This window comes from Cupressus sempervirens, chromosome 9 (assembly GCF_028749045.1).
Source record: "Cupressus sempervirens isolate cs-2001-9-10 chromosome 9, ASM2874904v1, whole genome shotgun sequence".
Lineage (NCBI taxonomy): Eukaryota > Viridiplantae > Streptophyta > Pinopsida > Cupressales > Cupressaceae > Cupressus > Cupressus sempervirens.
The window spans coordinates 782123174-782144219 of NC_143126.1; the positions used below are offsets into that span (position 1 = coordinate 782123174).

Below are 21046 nucleotides of genomic sequence, written 5' to 3' on the forward strand. Positions count from 1 at the left end.
GGGCCATAGGAGAGGTCATTTTTGTAAACAACATGATTTGGTTTTGTAATGTTGTTTTGCAATCTCATTGAATATATGATTTGTCAAGATATTGTATTTATATATTACAGACTTGAGGAATAAAAGTTCAATTCATTATTGCAATTTAAGAAATGGTTGATTACAGAGAGTCTCTACCAAATTTTGAGTGTATGCTGAAGTTTGATGGCAGAAGAGGTGGTCTCTCCTGCATCAATACTGATCGTCAGATATCTTTCTGGAATGTTCTCATTTCGTTCAATGTTTTTAATTGTGTTTGTGTTGTATGGCGTTTTTTCAGACTTGCTTAATCTTTTTGGGGATCAAATCCTTCCAAAAACTTTGCCCATCTAATCAGAAAAATATGTATGTATAAAAGTTTGGCCTCATATACTATTTTAATTTGAATTGTTTTACAACAGGAAAAATTAACATACCAAAATGATTTCAAACATGCGATCTGTGCAATTTGTAATATTAATAGTTATTTCGGTACAGTGATTTTCTTTTCAAATTTACAAATAACATTCTACACTGAATTTTAATATAACTATGTTTGTTCATGTAAATATACTAAATAATAATAAGCTATTTTATATAATATGCTTCTATAAATCAAGACATTTGTTATAATCATCTTTCAATAATTTATAGTTATTGAAAGCACACACTTGATTGCTTTACTTCAACAGATGATTATAACAATTGTATTATCTTAAAATAAAAAAGACTGCAAAGGAACCTATTGTGGAGTACATATAAAAGAAATAACATTACTTATACTAAAAATTTCTGCATGTACACTCTATATATGTGCATGGTTTTCAATTCATCTGTTTTTGGATCTATGGTGACGTAAAGAAGACAAATCTTGTGAATGTTTCATTTTAGCAATTAGTTATAAATTTTGGAGAACAGCCTATATGCAATAAACAATAGAAATGCATTTTCATCATACATACTCTTCCTTCCTAGAAAGCCAAATTGAATTCCTCACTGGATGTACAAATACAAGTACCATAGAACATCACTTTGTAATTCTTCAAACTACACAACAAAAAACACAACTCTGAGATTTATCTATCCCTGAAAAATTTGTCTGTTCTCTTCACCTTGGAACTGCTATTGTATTTGTGCAGCTCTAAGATTATTCCAATTCAGACTATTTTAAATATTTTACATTTTGACATATGTATTATCAACAAAATATTGCCAAAGGCATCAACATGATACGTTCTTATTACTGCATCTTCTCTGATAATATTACATGAAGGCAAGATCCTTTTAGAGCACAAATGATGGAATATGAATCTTTTAATCATGGCATTTCATCAAACTTGATATGGGTTAGTGGAAGCCATTTAGATGCAGATATAAATTCATCAGCATTGAATGAACTTGCTTGTTTTTCTGAAAGTTGTTTAGACCAATTCACTCTTTCTGCAACTTCGCTTCCAGGACCTTCATTATGAAACTCTCCCATGAACACTTTATCCAGGGGCAGGTCTTTACTGGGTGTAAGCCATCCAGCCGGATGTACAACTTTGGACATATGTGAATGGATGAAAACTGTGGAAGAGTATTGCTTTAATGGTGTCCCCAAGTAAGTAGAAAAGTCCCCAGTATTTCCATCAACCTTGCATTTCTGAAATGAAAATCCTGTGTTCTGATTGGGATCAGATTTGATTTGTGCGGTACACGTGTTGTTTTGACCCGGAAGAGGCTTCAAGGCCACAAGATTGCAATTCTGAAAAATTGCAGCTGAATTTCCAAAGATGAACTCCACGGTGCCAAATACAGTACATTCCTTGTAGAATTGACGAAAAGTGTGGGAATAAAGAGTTCCCTGATATCCCTTGACAGTGCAGTTGTAGAAGGCTGTTTGGTCTGCACTTACTCGAAGAGCTACAGCTTGCATTTTCTTTGGGCCTGATGTGTTTTCTATACTCAAATCTCGAGCAATGAATCCATTGCCATCAACAGCTTCAGCATTAAACTGGTTTTTGTCAGTTCTATGGCGAATAATCTTACAAAGGGACAAGCCAATATTTTTAAGAGTGCTTGACTATAATCATTGAATGACAAAAAACCCAAACAAGGGTTATTAATTTTTCATAAGGAAATAAGAAAAATGATCAAGTGAATCGGATACAGGGCTAGGCATTCTGGTTTAAGGATAACCATCACATAAAGATTTTTGTCACTATTTGAACCTGGGACCTGTTCTCACAAGCTAGAGCTTACCGAATACTTTATGTAGATTAATATAATCTCTATCAATCTGAGTCTGCCATGGTCATGACACATTACCTCAAGCAGGGATTAAATGAAGTCAAACTGAAATCAATCTGATCTTCAAATCTTACCAAGCCTGGCAAAGTTTAGAGACTTGCCAATTCAAAGCATAAAACTTAATAGTTGCAATTTTCTACAGAGGAAGAGGAAACTTTCATCTTGCTGAGTCTTAGCAGAATCCAAGGGTAAGGACTATGATGTATCTGAATTTTAAGCAAAACAAAAAATTCAAGAGTAAAAGTCATCGATGAGTGTTTGTTTATGATAATTAATTAACATTATGAGAACGTTCATTAACATACTAGACGAAACTATTCTAGTGATGTAGTATGTGTAATGAACAGAATAAGGAGTCCGAGAGAGTGGGCAAGGAAAACAAGGAAAGACTCTTCAAACAGTAAAATGAACTTGTATCATGAAAGGATAAATAAATAAAAAATCATCAAAACTATAAGAGAAACCCACAAATTGGATACACGTCTTTGCCTGAAAATGAAACTAAGCATGGAATAAAATCAGGGCTTTCAATCTCTCTTAAGAATACACTAATGATGGTTTAGGCCAAGAGGCATAATGAGAGGTCCCTCAGAAATGATGTTATGGATAGGATTCAAAATTCCCTGAAACAATTAGGCATCAACCCACTTTGACTTGCTGATTCTTCTCTTATTATTGGGCATTCTATCCTGTCCATTCTATGCTGCTTTGCTGGTTTACTGTTGTTATCCTGACAGCGTGGTCTGTTTGTTGTTTGTGTTTGTGCAACAACATAAGCTTTACTGATTTAAAAAGTTAGCAATATGAGCTTGTGTTGTCATTGATGTTGTTGCACCAAAAGATCGACCTGTTAATGCCTGATACAACCAATAGTCTTATAGAACCACAAGAGGCGGTTAAGCCATGTCATGAACCCTGCGAGAGACGCTGACCCACTGCCAACAATGCCCCTCCCAGCGTCACTCACTGTGGCTTGTAGGATTCGAACCTATGACCAAGCTCTGATACCAATAGTTAGAAAGGCCAGGGTTGCCGTTGCACCAAAAAACAATGACGTCATTTCGTAAAATGGCCTCCTCTAATCTCATTTCTGTTAACAGAGGTTATAAAATAGGACCTTAAGCTATGCAATATCTTGGCTTCTACCCTTGTGAGTCGTGATCTCTCTAGTTCTGATATCGATCGAATTCTTGTTACCAAAAATAACTTGGAAAGCTTGGGAAGTTTGTTAAGCCTTGATTACAATGGAAAGGTGATGATTTTTGCACTAGCCTGTTCATCAACCAATTGTTGATATGGTAATCTCATACCATCTTGTTTATAGATAAGACACTTGTAGAGATCCCCTGAATGCAATCAGTTCTATAGAAGAGAAGATTGGCATCTATATATTTCTAAGTCCATGTTCATCTTTGTTTTGCAGACAAGGATGCTTTTCAAGTGATGCTTGAGGCAATGCCACTTGTATAAAATATCTATACATCCTATTGGAAGGGTTGGAAGTTGTATGTTTATACTCCTTTATGCAATTATATTTCTGGTTATTGCCACACCTTCCTATGATTCAAAAGCTTAACTCTTGCTGCTACTTACAGGCTCCCTCTTTCATATGGGACATATGCTTTCAAACAATTTGGAAAGCACCAACAAAGCCCAACATTGAGCATTTTGCATGGTATTTGTTACCAAGGTTTTCGTATAGGAACTTGTCTTCATTTAGGATTTTAAAATTCCATTTGCCCATTGTGAAGGAAAATGGGGATGCTCCATCTTTTTGTTTTTGTGCTCAAGTATGTAGAATCCTTAACAATGGAATTATAGCTTCAGTTTGAGCCTTTCACATGACATGGTATGTTGTAAGGTGATGGAGCCATGTCTCCAATTGACTTATCTGAACTCTGACATACTTCTAGACTAGAAGTCCCTTTTGCATATGAAAAGATAGAAAATTTTCTATATTCAAGAATTTTGATGTTGATTCCAGTTTTACTACTCATGCCAATTGCTAGTGATCTCTATTGTTAAAATGTTAATACAAATCCAAGCCAATAAAGTAGCCCTTGAAGTTCAACATCTTCAAACCCTTATGGATCATAAGACAAACGATCCCTCCCTACATAGTTATTAGAGTGTCGTCCTTCTTAGCCGCTCACACAAAATGTACTATGAATAGCAACAACATGCTCGCTTAATCTTTTCTCGATGCGACTCTTGTAATTGATGAAGAGGCTTCGCTTTGCCTTTGGTTGGATAGCCTTTAGATTAAACTCCATGTAGTCACTGTGATGGAATATTTGTCACTAGACTAACAATCTTTTTCATCCTCTTGAAAGTATGGGTTGGTCCCTTCGGTGATTAGGGAAAACTTCTCATTTAGCATTTATCTCCCTACAATAAAGTGCTCAATTAGGTGTGCTAGATTGCTAGCAATTAGATCAACAACACTAGGAGAGATGAAATAGAAGACACCTCTCTTAATAGTTGGGAATTTGTGTACAAAGGAAAAGCCCTACATGCAGAGGGGTAGGGGAACCTTGACAATGGGGACTTCCTTCTTACTGTTGTGGTTTTGTGGATATCTCCTATTTGAGGTTGTGGTTTTGTATGTGCTTCCTTTTTCTTGGGTTGACATTAATATGTGATGCTTTTTTTCCTAATTAGGCTGGTTTAGATGATTTTTGGGACATGATTCCACACTGCTTATTTCTTGAGGATTAGTTGTACATTTTACTTTGGTACTGATATATTGCTCTTATCCATTAGAAAAAAAGAAAGAGAGAAAAGCATTCAGCCAAAAAGTTTTACTGATTTAAATTAGAGCATGACAATGGTTAGCAATATGAGCTTGTGTTGTCATTGACATCAATGGTGGTCTGTAAATATATGTTTAGATATTCCTATGGTCTCTGTGATAGAATGATCCAAACCACTGAGGGTGGGGTGTTAAGGGGAGGGGGAATCAATGGTCTATAAAATTCAATTTATTTAACAAATAACACTTAAAACCAATGGCCCTAAGACATATTTGTTAGAAAGGCCAGGGTTGCTGTTGCACCAAAAGAATGACCTATTAATGCCCGATACAACCAATAGTCTTATAGAACCACAGGAGGAGGTTAAGCCATGTCACAAACCCTGTGAGGGATGCTGGCCCACTGCCAACAATCCCCCTCCTAGTGTCACTCGTTGTGGCTTGCAGGATTCGAACTTGTGACCAAACTCTAATACCAATTGTTAGAAAGGCCAAGGTTGTCATTGCACCAAAAGATCGACCTATTAATGCCCGACACAACCAATAGCCTTATAGAACCATAGGAGGTGGTTAAGCTATGTCACGAACCCTGCGAGGGACGCTTGCCCGCTGCCAACAATATCTTAGTCTATACAAAATAAAACAATGGCATTGAGGCATATATCAATCCATAGAACATAAGAACCATATATGCAGATCACATGACACAAGTTTTTAAATGAAAAACCCCTCGGATAGGGTAAAAAACCACTATGAAAATGATTGCTATTAAGACTCACTGGCCATGAATCTCACAGATTACGGTCTAGCAAGTATGCCTCCCTGGCAAATAGAGCACCAACTCAATAGGAGTCAATATATTCCATTTACACAAATATTGAAGAAATTGAAAACATAATGCAAATGGCTACTCTATTTTTAATACAACTCACTAATCAATCTTGTTTCATTTGCTATACTTAACAATACTTTAATATTCTGCTTTGATCTTCATTAACTGCTGAAAAGATAGAAAGCTTCTGCCTTTTGATCCCTTACATCAACTTTTCATCGAACAAGGATCTTTATAGAAATCATTAAATCCATTATTTCAACATCAATTAGCAGAATCAGTTACACACATAATAGACCTAGCGACAACCCATCAAATTCATTTCACAAGAAATAGCCATTAATACTTCAAAACCTGATTTTAGATCTTCAAGTCTTCACCTCTGAAAGATTAAACATTGACATTAGACATGAGCTTAGATGTCATTTAAATTGTTAATAATATCATCATTTGTTGTTCTACCATTTAATGTATTTCTTGAAGTTCCTATTATTGGTTCCTGTTGCCCAGAAGATAGGATCTAAAGACACTTTGCAAAAACTCAGTCATCAAATCCTAACTACCTTCTCAACATCAAAACATCAATGAAACATATCATTGACACAAGTGCACTTTGCTCTTAATTGAACTTATACGCAAGTGATATATTTTTGTAATCTTGACTTAGTTTTCATCCTCAATGAAGAGAAGACACCCTTTTCAGGAGCTATTGCCCTATAATACCTTGGACATTTTCACATGCAACTGCTTTCTATGCAACTATTCCAATAAGTAATAAAGTCATAATAACTAAACCTTGACTTTCCAATCTTGAAACGAATGCTGCTATCACACAACAATTTCATATCTCAAACTCACTATAACTTCTTCCTTGTCAACAAAAACCTTATCACATGTTGCTCGCTACAAAATGTTTTTGACAACCAACCTCACCATTTGATATAACTGGCAAACACATGCCAACACTTTGGTGTTGTATGTGTTGTTTCTAGAATGTTATAGTATCAGGAGATGGAATATGTAGAAAAGAGTATTTGAAATTTGTTTAGGAGAATACTCTTCATTTGATGATATGATCATGTGGATCTAGATATAATAAATGTGTTTTTTAAATTTTGCACTATTATGTTTGCAGGTCCTCTAGATCACAATTGACAAGGTAGTTTTAGTTTGCTGACAGTGAGGTAGATCTAGTCTAGAGAATGCTTTGCATTTCTCTACAGTGTTGTCTTGGTTGTGCTATTTGGAGGATGTTTAAAATGCTTGTGCAGTATTCCAGTTCTGTTTTTAGGAGTTGATATGACCCACAAGAGAATTCGTGATGTTTTGTTTCTCAACATTGTTGTTCATGTTGGTCTCTAGCCGACTCAATTGGTTTTCTTGTTTGGATCATATTCTTTTAGTCCGAACTTGTTTTGGAAGTTGAGTTAAGATATTGTTGTGGGTTTTACCATTTCATGTGAAGATACACATTGAGTTATTTGCATTGGATAATGTTTTTGATGGTCAACTTGATTTCAATTATATTCATTCTATTCTTGGCCAATCTAATCGAGTGCTTTGATGACGAAGCGGATATATATATATATATATATATATATATATATATATATATATATATATATATATATATATATATATATATATATATATATATATATAATTGTTTCGGTGTGTTGAAGTGTGGATTGTGTGAGAATCATGTAGAAGTGTATGTGTTGAAGAGAAGTGTGAAGATTAGTTTGTGATGTGCTTTCATGGTCATATCATTTAGTTTGACAGAGTTTGAGACTGTGTATATGTGTGTTGTTTGTCATGAAGTTGGTCGTTTGAGATAGTGTTTCAAGGACAATTTCATGCTTACAGATTTTTTTCAAACTTCATTTCAATTCATGTCAATCCTACGCCTGTTGGAAGACAATGAGTCCTTTTAGTAGAATTGTACAGATTCATATCTTGTATTGAAGTAGTGAGATTTAGCATACAAGTCATTTGTGTATCTTGCCCCAAACCAGTGAGTTTCAACCTGCAAATCCTTTTTGTATGTTGTCCGAAGATTGCGCGTCTCAACTCACAAGTCACTTCCATCTCTCAGTAAGGTTGTGTGCCTTAGCCTACTAGTCAAATATTCTACAAGTCACTTGCACGAGCCTAAAATATGATTGTATTCAGTTGTTCATACAGTGTTTGTTAATCCTTACAGTGTTTTTCCCACATTGGACTTTCCACATAAAAAATCTGGTGTTCATGTATATGTTGTCATTACTTTATTTTTCTTTGGTGTTAAGTTGGTTAAAGTTAATTAATATGGCTTTAAGCTTGAAAAAGTTTTAAGTTTATGTTCAAAGCTGATTCACCCCCAACCTCACCCTTCCCATCCCCCCAAGCTTCTCAGTCTTGTGGTATGTTCAACATGCCCTTTCCACAAATAAAATTTTCTACGTTTTTTCAAATTTGAGATTCCCATCTTATTATTCGGATTTTCAATTTTATGCTTGTTTTCAAAATTTGGGTTATCTACTTAGCAGTAGATGTCCTCTCCTTCCAGCCAAGATACACATTGTGGCTATTACTGAATTTCAGATTACTTGGTGGAGACATTCTACATCTTTAGATTTTAATTCCAAGTTTCTTGATTGCTGTTTTGACATACACAGACCAATTTTTACATTTAGGTTAGTGTCCTTGTGAACTAAGCTTTTGATTGATTCACTTTATTCTAGCAACAAAAAAACATTAGTTTAATTTATATTGTATCATTTTTCTTTGAACTTTTCATATTTATTTGATGGATGGATGAAGTAAATCCAGTAATTACTACGCAGAAACCTGATTTGAGGCAGTTGCTGAGAACTGCTTGACAGATATGCTAGAAGATATTTCAACCCATGTAGTAGATGACAAGCGTGTTACTGTTATTGATTGAACCTCACACAGTACCACACACCATCTCAGTAATACTTCCACTTTCACTCCTATAAAATTAAGCTTGCCGCTTTCACTCCTAAAGTCGTTGAGGAAATGGATTATTAGATTTTCCCACCATCTCTACAAGATCTTTGTGATACTAAGCATGAGGCACCATTCTCTCTTCAGACGGCTGTTTGTAGGACTTATCATGACTGTACCATTTTGGAGTCTATATTTCCTTCATAGGAAACTTGCAATGTCCCCAAAATATTTAAATGCCTTAGTTAAATTGATTAATTAAGCATTCCCAAATTTAAATAATATCTTAGAGACCCCTTTAATAATTAATTAAATTGTTAAATAAAACTAATAAAATATGTCAGTCTATTTGTAACCTTTCTGGAAACTTCTTGGAACTCTTTATAAGGAAGTGGTTTGTATTGTAGGAAATCATCATGGAGTTTAATATTTCTTGTGTATTGTGAATCTAGTTGGAATTATGTTCTGGTGTGCCATTTTGGATGTGCAAGATCCTCCCTAGTCTAGTGATTGTAGTTTCAGTGGAAGTCACTCCTCTCCCGTTCTATCTGTCAATTCAAATTTGTGAAGTCTTTAGTTGAAGACGAATTTGATGGAACTTGAATATATTTTTATAATTTGAAAATGCAAGTTCTCTTCTTGGAGATTCATTCCACTTGGTGGCGTGTGCTCTGTTAGTGATATGTTTTTTGAGTTTTATCTATTTGTGTGAATCTCATCCCTTTGGTGGAACTGTTACTTGAAGTCACCATATAGGTAAGAAGCAGCTACTACACAGTGTGGAGATTGATTTGTTCAAATGGTCGTACGAGATTCATTTGAAGCACCATTGATGTACTAGTGTGGAATAGGATGGTGCATGGGAAAAAACAGCCATACGAGTGGCAAGAATGAATTGTTATACAGGTACAGATGAAATTATTGTACAATGTGGAGAGGGATGATTGTTTCGTGCGAAGGGGTGACTTCATCCTTGAGCTCTTTCATCCTGATGATGGATCACAAAGTGTGATCCGAAACATTGATGCAAAAATTATCACAAAATCTGCCCAGAAGTAACACAACAAAGATTTCATACTTCCTATATAGGTGTAGTGTTTCTACACAAGAGTAGAAGGAAATGACGTATCGGTATGTGTAATATCCTCAGCCGGATATCTTTCCAAAATTTCACAAATTAAATACAGAGCTTTAAAACAAAATTTGCATCCAGCAGTTTTCAGATTTAAACCCAGCAAATACTCATATAAACAGTCTTAGAATTGTCATTATATTCATATTGTAAAACCAGCAATACAATGATTTCATAAAATCCAGTCTTAAAAACAACAACTACAGTCAGATTGGTAAACACTAAAAAAGAACCTATAAATCTATATGTGAACTCCATTTTGAATTTACTACAATTGATGAACCGTGTTTGCATCCAATCCACCAATGAACTTGAAGGTTCCATCCTCAAATTCTGAAAATGAAAGCTGAATGCTCCCAAGTTTTCCCAAGAGAAAACTGAAATCCAATCAAACATCCAAGCATCCCAAAATGAGAAATGAACTTGTCATTCTTCTTTTGGGGTCCGTTTAGTTCCTAGAAGATGACAAGAATTGGCTTTTTCAGAATCCGGATTTGAGATTTTTTGCGTTTGTTTCAAAATTGGCAAAGTGGAATTAGCATACTGGACTTCCAATTTTGCCTCAAAACCAAGTTTTCCAACTTCCTACTAGCAAGTAGGAATTGAAAATCAAAACCTGGTTATGTTTTTTAAGGAGTGTAAAAAGCATAGATTGGAACACTTTTTGAAATTTGCCTTCAACTCCGAGCTTACGCATAAAAATGTGTCTTCACATGTATCTTCCGAGTGAAACAAATGGTTCTAAGTAAAATCCTAAAAATCGGAATTAAGATTTGCAAAACCTTGATTTGGCTAAACCAAGGCTTGTAGAAATCCTCGTTTTTAAAATTCCACGAACCAAACGGACCCTTAAGGATCTATCTTGTGACTCTTCATCTTCCCATTCTTTGATGTATGGGCATTACTTTTCCATGTGGATGAGAGTACAAGAGTCATAGGGATGTGTTAGGTATATTACAGAGTGGTATCAATGGTGTGCAAGCCTATCTGTCTTTTCCATAGAAGAAAGAGGGAAGTGCCCTATGCAATAAGGGTCTTTCTATTCATCAAGTTGGAGAGGAAAGCTGTCATACGAGAGGTTGGAGTGTAATTAATGTATAGGGGTTGGAAGGAAGTGAAGGGGAAAATGTTGTGTGTTGTCGTACAAGTCATATTCTTCTTTGGGACATTACAAAATTCTGGTTTTGAGTATATTTTTTGACCACCATCTCACTATCTTGATATCCCATTTAGTGGTTGCATGCATAGGATAGGTCTATCAACATCAAGTTGATTCTATTCCTATTTGATGTAACTGACCATTAATGCTGCTAGACTCCCTCTTTCCGTCAGTTATTTTTTCTCAAATATTTTTAAGAGATTTTGTTGAGACTACAATTTGTGAGTTTGTAACTATTAGAAAGTAAAGTCCACCAACACAACAGAGGAGGGGGGTGAATCAAATGTGTGCTTAAACAATCTCTGTATTAATCTTACCAAATTCAATTCCAATAACCAACATATAAGAAACATGTACAATAAAACAAGATTTGTTAACTAGGGAAACCCTTGATCAAAGGGAAAACCCCAGTGGAAATGATGCCCATAAGATGATGTACTCATATAAAAAATTCCTTGCAAAAGGATGTGACCCTGTTAGGAGCCGATTACAGACAATGAATACATGTGAGTCTCTTTTAGGAGACTTTGAATCCCTGCTAGAAGATTTCAACCCTGTTAAGGAGTTGATAGGAAGTCAACTGAATCCATTTTCCAAATTGCTTTAGAACTGTTCCACAAAACAGATCTAAGATAACATATTCAAGGGTGAATTGACCAATACAACAACTTCTTTGACAATACAGTTCCTTTGAAGTTCTCAATTCATTCTCATCATCATCTTCTGCTCTGATCTCATCAAATTTGCATCCTCAACATCAATACATCAATTACAAGGACAATTCATAACCATACTTAAAACCAAGGAAAACATTTTTTCCTTTATACCTTGTCCTAATAACTAATTGAGTCAGCTTGAGGCTTTTTCAATGCACAATGAATAATATAAGGAATTATTAAGATATTACAATACATGTTGCATTACATTTACACATCCCAAAAACAATATACCTAAAAAATTAGCTGCTAGTGAATAAATCACACGTTATCCTTCATTGGCCTTCACTAAGTGAGTTCTAGATTATGCTACCTCGACCTCCTCATCACGAACATGTCTTCAACCACAACCCAAGCACGTTCAACTGACCTCTATCTCGCTTAACAAATAAAATTGATTTACCAGTAAACAATTTTCCTGCATACTGCCCTGTGACCAGTCTCCACATATTCAACTAAACTCGTGCAGTCCTTCACATAATTTTCACGCACATAGCTATAGTATCTAGACATATCCATGAACATGACTCTAAGCCCACATAACATAAATTTCATACTCTGTCCTTGCTGAACAAATCTGCCTCAACAACTTTGACTATTATAACCAGAATACATATATGTTGACATCAATGACAAACCAAGTCGTGAATGCAACACATAAGCAATCAATCCAAGTGCCAACCACTCAATCATCTCTCCAAACATGCTAACAAACTCCCCTTTTGGAATACTTCAACATTCATGCTAACAATAACTGTTGTTGCGAGTATTCAGTAGTTTTTCCTGGGTACAGTAGTAGTTTTTTTTTTGTTTAAGCGATTGTGTTTCTGGGATGATAGAAAACGTTTTGGGGACTACAATGGGATAGCCAACTTGGAGGTGAATTTTCTTTTCTATTCAAGTTAAAAAATAAAGAGATTTTTTTTCCTACTGCTGCCATTTCTGCATGGTGCGTTTGTTTCTTTATCCTTTGTGAGTTAACAAAATATAGGGTAAATTACACTCTAAGCATTTGCATTAATTGCTAGGCCTTAGTTTTTGTAATTTATTTTATATCCATTATAAGTGAGAGCAGACTATTGGACTTGTAGCAATAGAGGTTGTTTGTATTAGAATTGTTTTGGAGACTTCATAGATGCTGGGAGTGGAGTATTCCTGTGAAGAGTTTTTAATGACTTAGAGGAGAGCTGAGAGTATGGCTATGGATGCAAGGGTGTAGTAGTTTTATAATGTGAAAAAGAAGATAACCAAATTGGAAGAAGAAAGAGGACAGGCAAAGGTAGAACAAAAAAGAAGGTAGGAAAAGGAAGTTTCAAAATTATGGTGAATGTTGGAGCAAAGTGAGGCAAGTAATAATGAGATCATAAAGAACGGGAGAGCTGAAACAAAAGGCATATGCTGGTTGTGGAAAATGCTTGTGGGAATAAACACTCACCATGTGAGAAGGAGCAGTTCTCAAGGAGGAGGGCTATAGAGTCTAGGATTAGTCAAGAAATAGAATTATTTGAATAGGGAAAGATAAACTCTCTTTTGGTTATGGCAGAATTACTAGTGGTTGGAAGGCCATTAAACATAATTTATAAAAAGTTTGAGAGAGTGAAAATATGATGTCCCCATCCTTGCACTAATACCATAATAGTGATAAAATATTTTTCTGGTTGAGGAGTGGTAGACCTCGAGCACCTACAAATAGTTAGAAGTAAAAGTACATAGCAAGTTGATAGACGGAATAGTAAGTATCTGGAAAATCGTGAAGTCTTATGAATAAGATGGTTTTCTCATATAAGAGTAGGAAATATAAGGACAAGTCAGAATCTAAGATGAATGATGTCCCCATCAACACCATCAAGGCAATGATTATCATTCCAAATAACGATAGTAAGCAACATGTTCATTAAACTGGGTAAGGAGAGCATCTTCATTGGATTAAGTCATTTTCAATCTTATATGAGGAAAATACAAGTGATCAATACAATCATCGGCACCTTCATCAAGGAGATGACATGATTACCGTATCCAAGACATCATAAGCATCCCTTAAGTACAATTGCCGATATGAGAATAGCAGAGAGCTTAGTCATGTATCCTGTAATTATCATTAGGGAAATCAGTCACAAACATCTGATGGAGAGAGCATGTTAAGAAATCACCATTACATCTCAATCCTACTTAAAGATAAACTACACAGAAAATTATAGAAGATTGATAGTCAACATGAATATCGATATATTGACAGATCGACCATACATGAAACCAATATAATGGATAGTGGTTGAAGACTAATGTATAATGATTCAAAAATATCAACTGCAGACCACTGATTAGTATTTGGGGTGGCAAAGGATCGAGAAATGATAAAGGACAGCAATTTGAACTATAATCAAGCATCAAACTGTTAGCGAGTAAACCATAAGCATCGACACGATAGCAATAGAAAATATGAATCAACCAGATTGACTAAGGCATAATCAGTGAAAGTAATTGACATCAATTAAGATTGCACTCATCTTAACTATAATGTCAGATGTCAATGATGCAAGTAATCTAATTGATCATTTGAGGAAGCCGATTAAGATTAAAGATAAGTAAGGACAATAGCAGCTATATAGTTAGCATCAATTAAAGCTAAAGCAGTGACCCGAGGTTTGAAACCACTTAATTATATTGTCAGCAATAATCAAGAATATGAATTGGCTAATTGATGATTTGTGACAACACAAGGATAATTGATAATTGTTATGCCTGAAGTTGACAGCAATTAAGAAATAATGGACAGCCATTATGACAATCAATATCATTTGTTTGATACTGATGGAGTTGTGTTATGAAGAGGCCCGAGTTAGATTATTAATAACAGCAATCACAAGGAGATTTACATATTAAGCAATGATGCAAAGTTAAGAGACCTCAGACATGTCGCTTGGTAGTAACCTATCCTATTGATTTGCAAGATATAACAGGGAAATCAATCTTTCTCCCTCAAATTTTCATTCACAACCTTTTTAATCTCTTATCTATCATTGGATCTACTCATTGAGTGTAAGTCTTTTTGGCCTATTTTGGTTGTATAGTTTGAAAGAGAATATCAGAGACAGCACCATTATCAGTGTTGCAAGAATGTATCTACACATTCAAATCAGCAACATATCACTAAAAGCAATATTATCATCTTGCACATATTTGAGGACTGAAATCAGAACTAGCAATTTATCACTATAGGCAGTAGGAATTTAATTTAGCATCTCCATTGTCAAATCAGAGAAGGCTAAAATCATATTAAACATCAAGATCATCCCTTGCATAATTTATTCAGTCATCTCAGATATAGCAAAAGCTAATCTTATCTTTGTGAAATGCACTAAGCGCAGATATATAGATCAGATCATCTGGCATATACCTAATTGTCAATCAGAGATAGCTGTGATCATTATATATATAGACACACACACACACATAATATTAATAATTATATGTACATATATATCGTGTCAATTGCAAATTTCATAATATTATTATATATGCATATATATTGTGCCAATGGCATAATTCAAAGTGGTATCATAGATCAAATTCATAGTGATATTTGAGACCTAAAGGAAAGAAGTCTCTTGCAATTGATTTTGCAAAGCAATAGGGACATTACAGAGAAAATAGATGAATGGGATGAAGGTGTTGATTTGTGTTGCTCAAATTAGGGGGAAAGTATGGATGATCACGTTAGAAGAGTAGAAGAGGTTGAAGATTAAAATGAATAATGCAGAAGAAATTTGCATTCAAGATGAAACCATGACAAAGACAGATCTAAAGGATGACATTGTGAAAAATGAATGTGAAGAGCATGATATTGTGAGTATGCTAAAAGTTGACATGACAGCATAAATAGACGATGAGGAAAATGGACTCCAGATAATCTGTGATAGGGCAAGTAGCCATGAAAAAGATATATAATTGCAAGGGAAAATTGGGTAGCATGCTCGAACGGTATAATATAAAATAAGGATGAATCACATATGAGAAACTTTATTTCCTTGATACTATCATTAATTGTTTATGGATAGATGCAATAGAAGGTTAGGAAAGTAATGAGAAGAGCTATACTCTTTTATGGTGTAGGAAGACTACTAGAGATAGGTCCAAGCCATGTAAAAAATATACACTGCAATGCACGATTGGAAAGCATGCCTGAATGGTATAATATAGAGAAGGAAGAATTACCTGTAATAATTTTGTATTCACTTAATTTAATTCTATGTTTTAATTATTTCTGTAGTTAAACTAAAAGAGGGGTAAAAACTTATTCAATCAGAGAGAGATGCAATGCAAGAGGGCCACACACCCAATAGAGGAAAGGTCATTACGCAACCCTGTCAGTTTCCATTTAGTGACCCAATAAATGGGACATCTCTGGAGATAATTGCCCCCTATCAACTATATGCCAGGCCTGCACATGATGAGAGGCCTATTTGGCCAAACAATCTACAGCTCTATTCCATTCTCTAGTAATGTGACTAAAGGTAACACATTCCAATGAGCCAAACAACCAAAAAAAATGTTTAATCACCGCAGCTAAGTGCCAACTAACATCATTTAACTACCACTCATTCAACAAAGTCACCACCATCTGAAAATCTGGTACAAAAATAATCCTTGTCCAGCCAAGACCACTAGAGATGGGCTTAGGGCCACAAGCAGCTGGAAAAATAGAAAGAAGACAATTTGGCAGAGAAGCATGATACATAACCCAACTTGAAGCTGGAAGCAAATTTGGAAAAGTGCCTACAATGGTGGAAGCAGAAGCCATGACAATCAGATTCTTGTGTTCTTTGAACTAGGATGTTCAAAATTTCTAACTAGAAGGGGAATGATGTAACCAAATGTTGATGATGATTAAAATTTCTCTTTCATCATATTTTTGATGCTCATATATTTTTAGCATTTAGTAGTTTTTCTCTCCCTAAGATAGCATTTTTGTCTACTAGAGAAAGCGTAATGCTGGGATGAAAGAGAGTTTTGGGGACTGGGCTGGGATAGTCATTTTGGAGGTGAGTTTTTTGTTGGAATCAAGTTCAGAAATAAAAAGGATTTGTTTTCTGCTGCTTTTTCTATAATCTATTTATTTATTGCTCGACTGCCAGTTAAGAAGTTACAGAGCAAACAATACTTGGAGTATTCTGTATTTGCATTAGCTGCTATGCTGTGTTTTTTGTTGTTCACTTTATATCCATTATCAGTGACAGCGGAATATTGAGCTTGCATGAAAAGAGGTTATCTGCATCACTATCATTCCTGTTATAGTCAAAGCTTCTTCCTTGGGCATATTTGTAATTCAGCAAACTGATGATGAGCTTCATATTTGTAATTATATGTGAGGATGTCTCTTTTGTTTTCAAGTACAGAATGAATTGAGTAATGCAAACTGTAATTTTGAAAGCTGTGTCGGGTTACGAAGTAACTCTAGCTTTCCCTCTGGTATAATAATTCCAACTTTTTCAGTTGGATAGTGGAAACCATTTGTGATATGATCGTAGTTGATCAATTCAAAAGATAAAAAAACCATTATTCTCAAAGATTGAATTTAAAGTATTTGAATTCTCATAGAATCTGATCATCTATCCCCTATGATTCCGTAAATTAGCTTTTTGTTGTAGTTGACTACTTATTTTCTAGCTTACAGGTACACCGACTAAGCTTTGTAGCTCAAGAGCTTGAAATGAAATAGCATAATCTCATAATCAGTCAAGAGGACATTGAAAGCACTCCCATGTAATCACTAATGCTACAAGTCCCCAGTGGTTTGAATATCTACAATGGATGTTTTAGCAGTAATCACCAATTGCAGTCAACTGAGCAATAACATGAAATAACATACCTAAAGTAGCTGATCTGTAAACAGATAATCCAATTTGCACATTCTTGTTCCCAGAGATGATTGTGTTCTTAGTACTGTCACCAATGAAGACAATGTTGGTCATTTTCTTCGAGATGATGACATTCTCTTCATAAACCCCAGCTTTAATATGAATCACATAACTCTGGTTGGCACTCTGGGGAGCCGCATCTACTGCATCCTGAATTCTTGAGAAATTCCCACTCTCATCTAAGGCAACAACAACATCTGGGACTAAAAATTTCTCCTCAAGCAAAAGCCTCAGCTCTGTTTCCCTAACCCATCTTGGAAGCAGGGTGGAATTGTCTTCATCAGACAGTAACCGTCTTGAATGGGACGGACTTTCAGAATCCTTTTCTAACATTGGAAAAGTCATGATCAGTGCCAAAGAATTACTCAACAACTTAGACACATTCTTTCCCTGTTCTTTTATGTAGTCTAACCCTTTCATATCACCTAGTCCATCAAGACATGTAGTCTGGTATGTGAGAGATGAGCTTAACCATGTCTGCAAATCAGAAATATCAGTTGAAGTTGATTGCAACAACTTGGTTAGAGATGAATCCAGCCCATCTAATGAATACTCAAGGAGCTCTACACAATCATTAAGAGCCAAGGACACAGCTTGATCCCCTTGATCCTGAATGAAGTTTTCCACACTCTGCATCGCACTATTGATTCCTTCCATGCCTATTCTGATTGATAGGGCCACTAGTTTAAAGTTGCTTGCATTGATAGCCCCAGGAAAAGAAGAAAGTGAATGAACACATATGTCTGGATAAAGGGTATTACTGCAGATAGACTCTATGGCCTTTTCTCCAGATTGTACACTAGGGGCTCCATGATGCTTCCACAATACTTTTCCCAATCCAACTGCCAAACAAGCAATGGCAATTCCAAGGAAGAAGACCAACACGCCCAAAAAAATGTAATGTCTTTTCCCAAATCTCTTTGGCTTGATCTCATCCTGCCCTTGTTTTTCAATTTTCCCATAATTGTTCACACTAGTCTTCATATTTGCAAAGATTATAATCACTCGCCTTTTTACCCTACATCATCATAGTAAGCTTCATTCTAATCTGATACAAAGTCACAACTTCGATGAACTTTGTTACCTCCTTGTCAATATTGCTCAAACTGGTTCTTAACCAATAACCCTCAAATCATCAATCATATCTATAAGCTTTGCTTAACTGTGATCAAACACCCATAAAAGTTATTAACCAGTTTACTTTGCAATTCTCTTAGCTCGGCCCAATCATATGATGCTAACCCACATACCACTAATCCTATATATAAGCTCAACTATGATCAACCATTTATGCAAGCTGTTAATCAGTTCACCATGACCCAACATAAACTACCCATTTCTTTTACCTTGGCAACAATCATAATGCCAAACAATCGAAATCACACTGAACATATAATTCCTGTTTGTTATGGGCTTTGCTGATCGACCCTACCAGAAAGAAAAGAGAAAAAACAAACCCAAAAAGAAAGGATGTTGAATGCCTTCTTGTACACACTTCTTTTCTGTCATATTCTGATTCTGAATTCAAATCAGCTGTCGCAATGGCATTTAACGCTCAGCTATTCAACAGTGAACAATCAAAAGCAAATCCAAAAAATCATAATTAGATGATCTGTCTTCTTTCTCATCATAACCGGTGAGTGGCTACTCACTCATATGCAGCTGCAAAAATGACTCAAACAAGATAATAATCGTTTTTCCCATTATGATTTTGTTGCTAATTGATGTAATAACCATTGACATATTACATCAGCATTCATGTATACTCATATCAATTAAATTGGATTCTATGCTTGGTTAGAATTCTGTGCTCATAAATCTACGTATTGGTAATCTCTATTTCAATGTCGTATCCCAATGGAGAGGTAACTTATAATCATTTGAATAATGTATGTAGAATCCAAACGGTCAAAATATGGAGTATGTCGGCTTCTGGGTAATACTGCTTACTAATCTTACTAGAATGAATGTTTACGAGGGAACAAATTTCAAGTGCAGGGAAAACGAGTCATATGCCCTGGGAAATCAAAACTGGTTCTTACTCCCGATAAACATTTCACATGCATGCGACTTCCAATGTGAGTAAATGTTGTAATCAAGTCGCTAACCTTGAACTATTCTCGTTGTCAAGTTTGAAGCTTTGGTTGGAGAAAATGATAGATTCGTCCGGGCATTCTTGGTTTCAACCTAATATGGGTAAATAATGACTAAACATTCATTATAAAATAAATAAACAATAGAGTAGATAAATGGATAAAATTAAAAGATTGTATTGTAATATCGCAAATTGCACCATGTAATTTCACGTCATATATAGGTCTAGCTGACTTGAATGTGAATTCTCCATCTTTTGTCAACCTACCTTCTTAGGGGAGAAGAGTCAAAAAGTACACACCCTAATTTTAAGGTCACGTGGGCTCCACATCCAATTTTTTTTGCGAGTGTAGTTGGTGAGTTGGCAAATCCAAATTAAAAGTTGAATCTATTTATTCACCACATGTAATGAATTGATTGGTTCGAGGTGTATACAATTTTGGCTTTCCAGTGTGTCAATTAGGCGTGCATGTGGCACAAGGAAAATATAAGTTGATTACCTTGCGTATAGACTAGGTGGTCGCTTGGCATTTAACCACAACGTCATCCAATCCACCAACCTCAGTGCCATGGCTTCTCGCAGCCACCTTATGTTGCAACATGCAACTGCATTTAGTACATGTCAACTCATCTCACATTTGGCTAAGGGGATGCCTTCAACATTATGACTCCATTCAGTGTCCCTAAGGCTCCGTTTGGTTGCTGGCATAGGAATAGAAAATTAGAATAGAAAAATGGAATGGGAATGGAAATGAGGAATGGGAATAGAAATAGGCAATTCCAATCATGTTTGGTGCACTTGGAATTCGACTGGGAATATGTTAATCTATTGTTTGGTTGTACAAAAATAGAATAGGAATAAGGTTAAGTTTTGTATTTTTAAAAACATTTTTCCTAATTTTTTTTTTAATTTATTATTTTTTTAGTTAATTCATTTTCATTTTCATTTTTTTAAACAAATAGATATAATTTTAAAAAATGTTATTAAAAAAAATTTAACAAAAAAAATTCAAAAAGTAAAAGTTAAAAAAAAAATTCAAATTTTTTTTTTTTTTTTAAACTTTTGAAAAAAAAAAAATTTTAAAAAAATTTTAAAATATTTTTTAATGGAAAATCGGAATGGGAATGGAAATGGCCTATTCCAATAATAGATATTTTTTGGCATAGACATATGCTCATTTTAG

At 35.1% G+C, this 21046-nt stretch overlaps 1 protein-coding gene across 1 annotated transcript; it reads right to left on the reverse strand.

The window, feature by feature from the left end:
• Nucleotides 1–986: 986 nt before the first annotated feature.
• On the reverse strand, nucleotides 987–19580 carry LOC149541052 (putative pectinesterase/pectinesterase inhibitor 24). The gene is made up of 2 exons (XM_089802041.1): nucleotides 17720–19580; nucleotides 987–2001 (listed from the first exon to the last, which is right to left on the reverse strand). Exons 1-2 carry the CDS (start codon nucleotides 18750–18752, stop codon nucleotides 1337–1339), a joined length of 1698 nt encoding a protein of 565 aa, XP_089658167.1. The 5' UTR covers nucleotides 18753–19580; the 3' UTR covers nucleotides 987–1336.
• Nucleotides 19581–21046: the final 1466 nt, after the last annotated feature.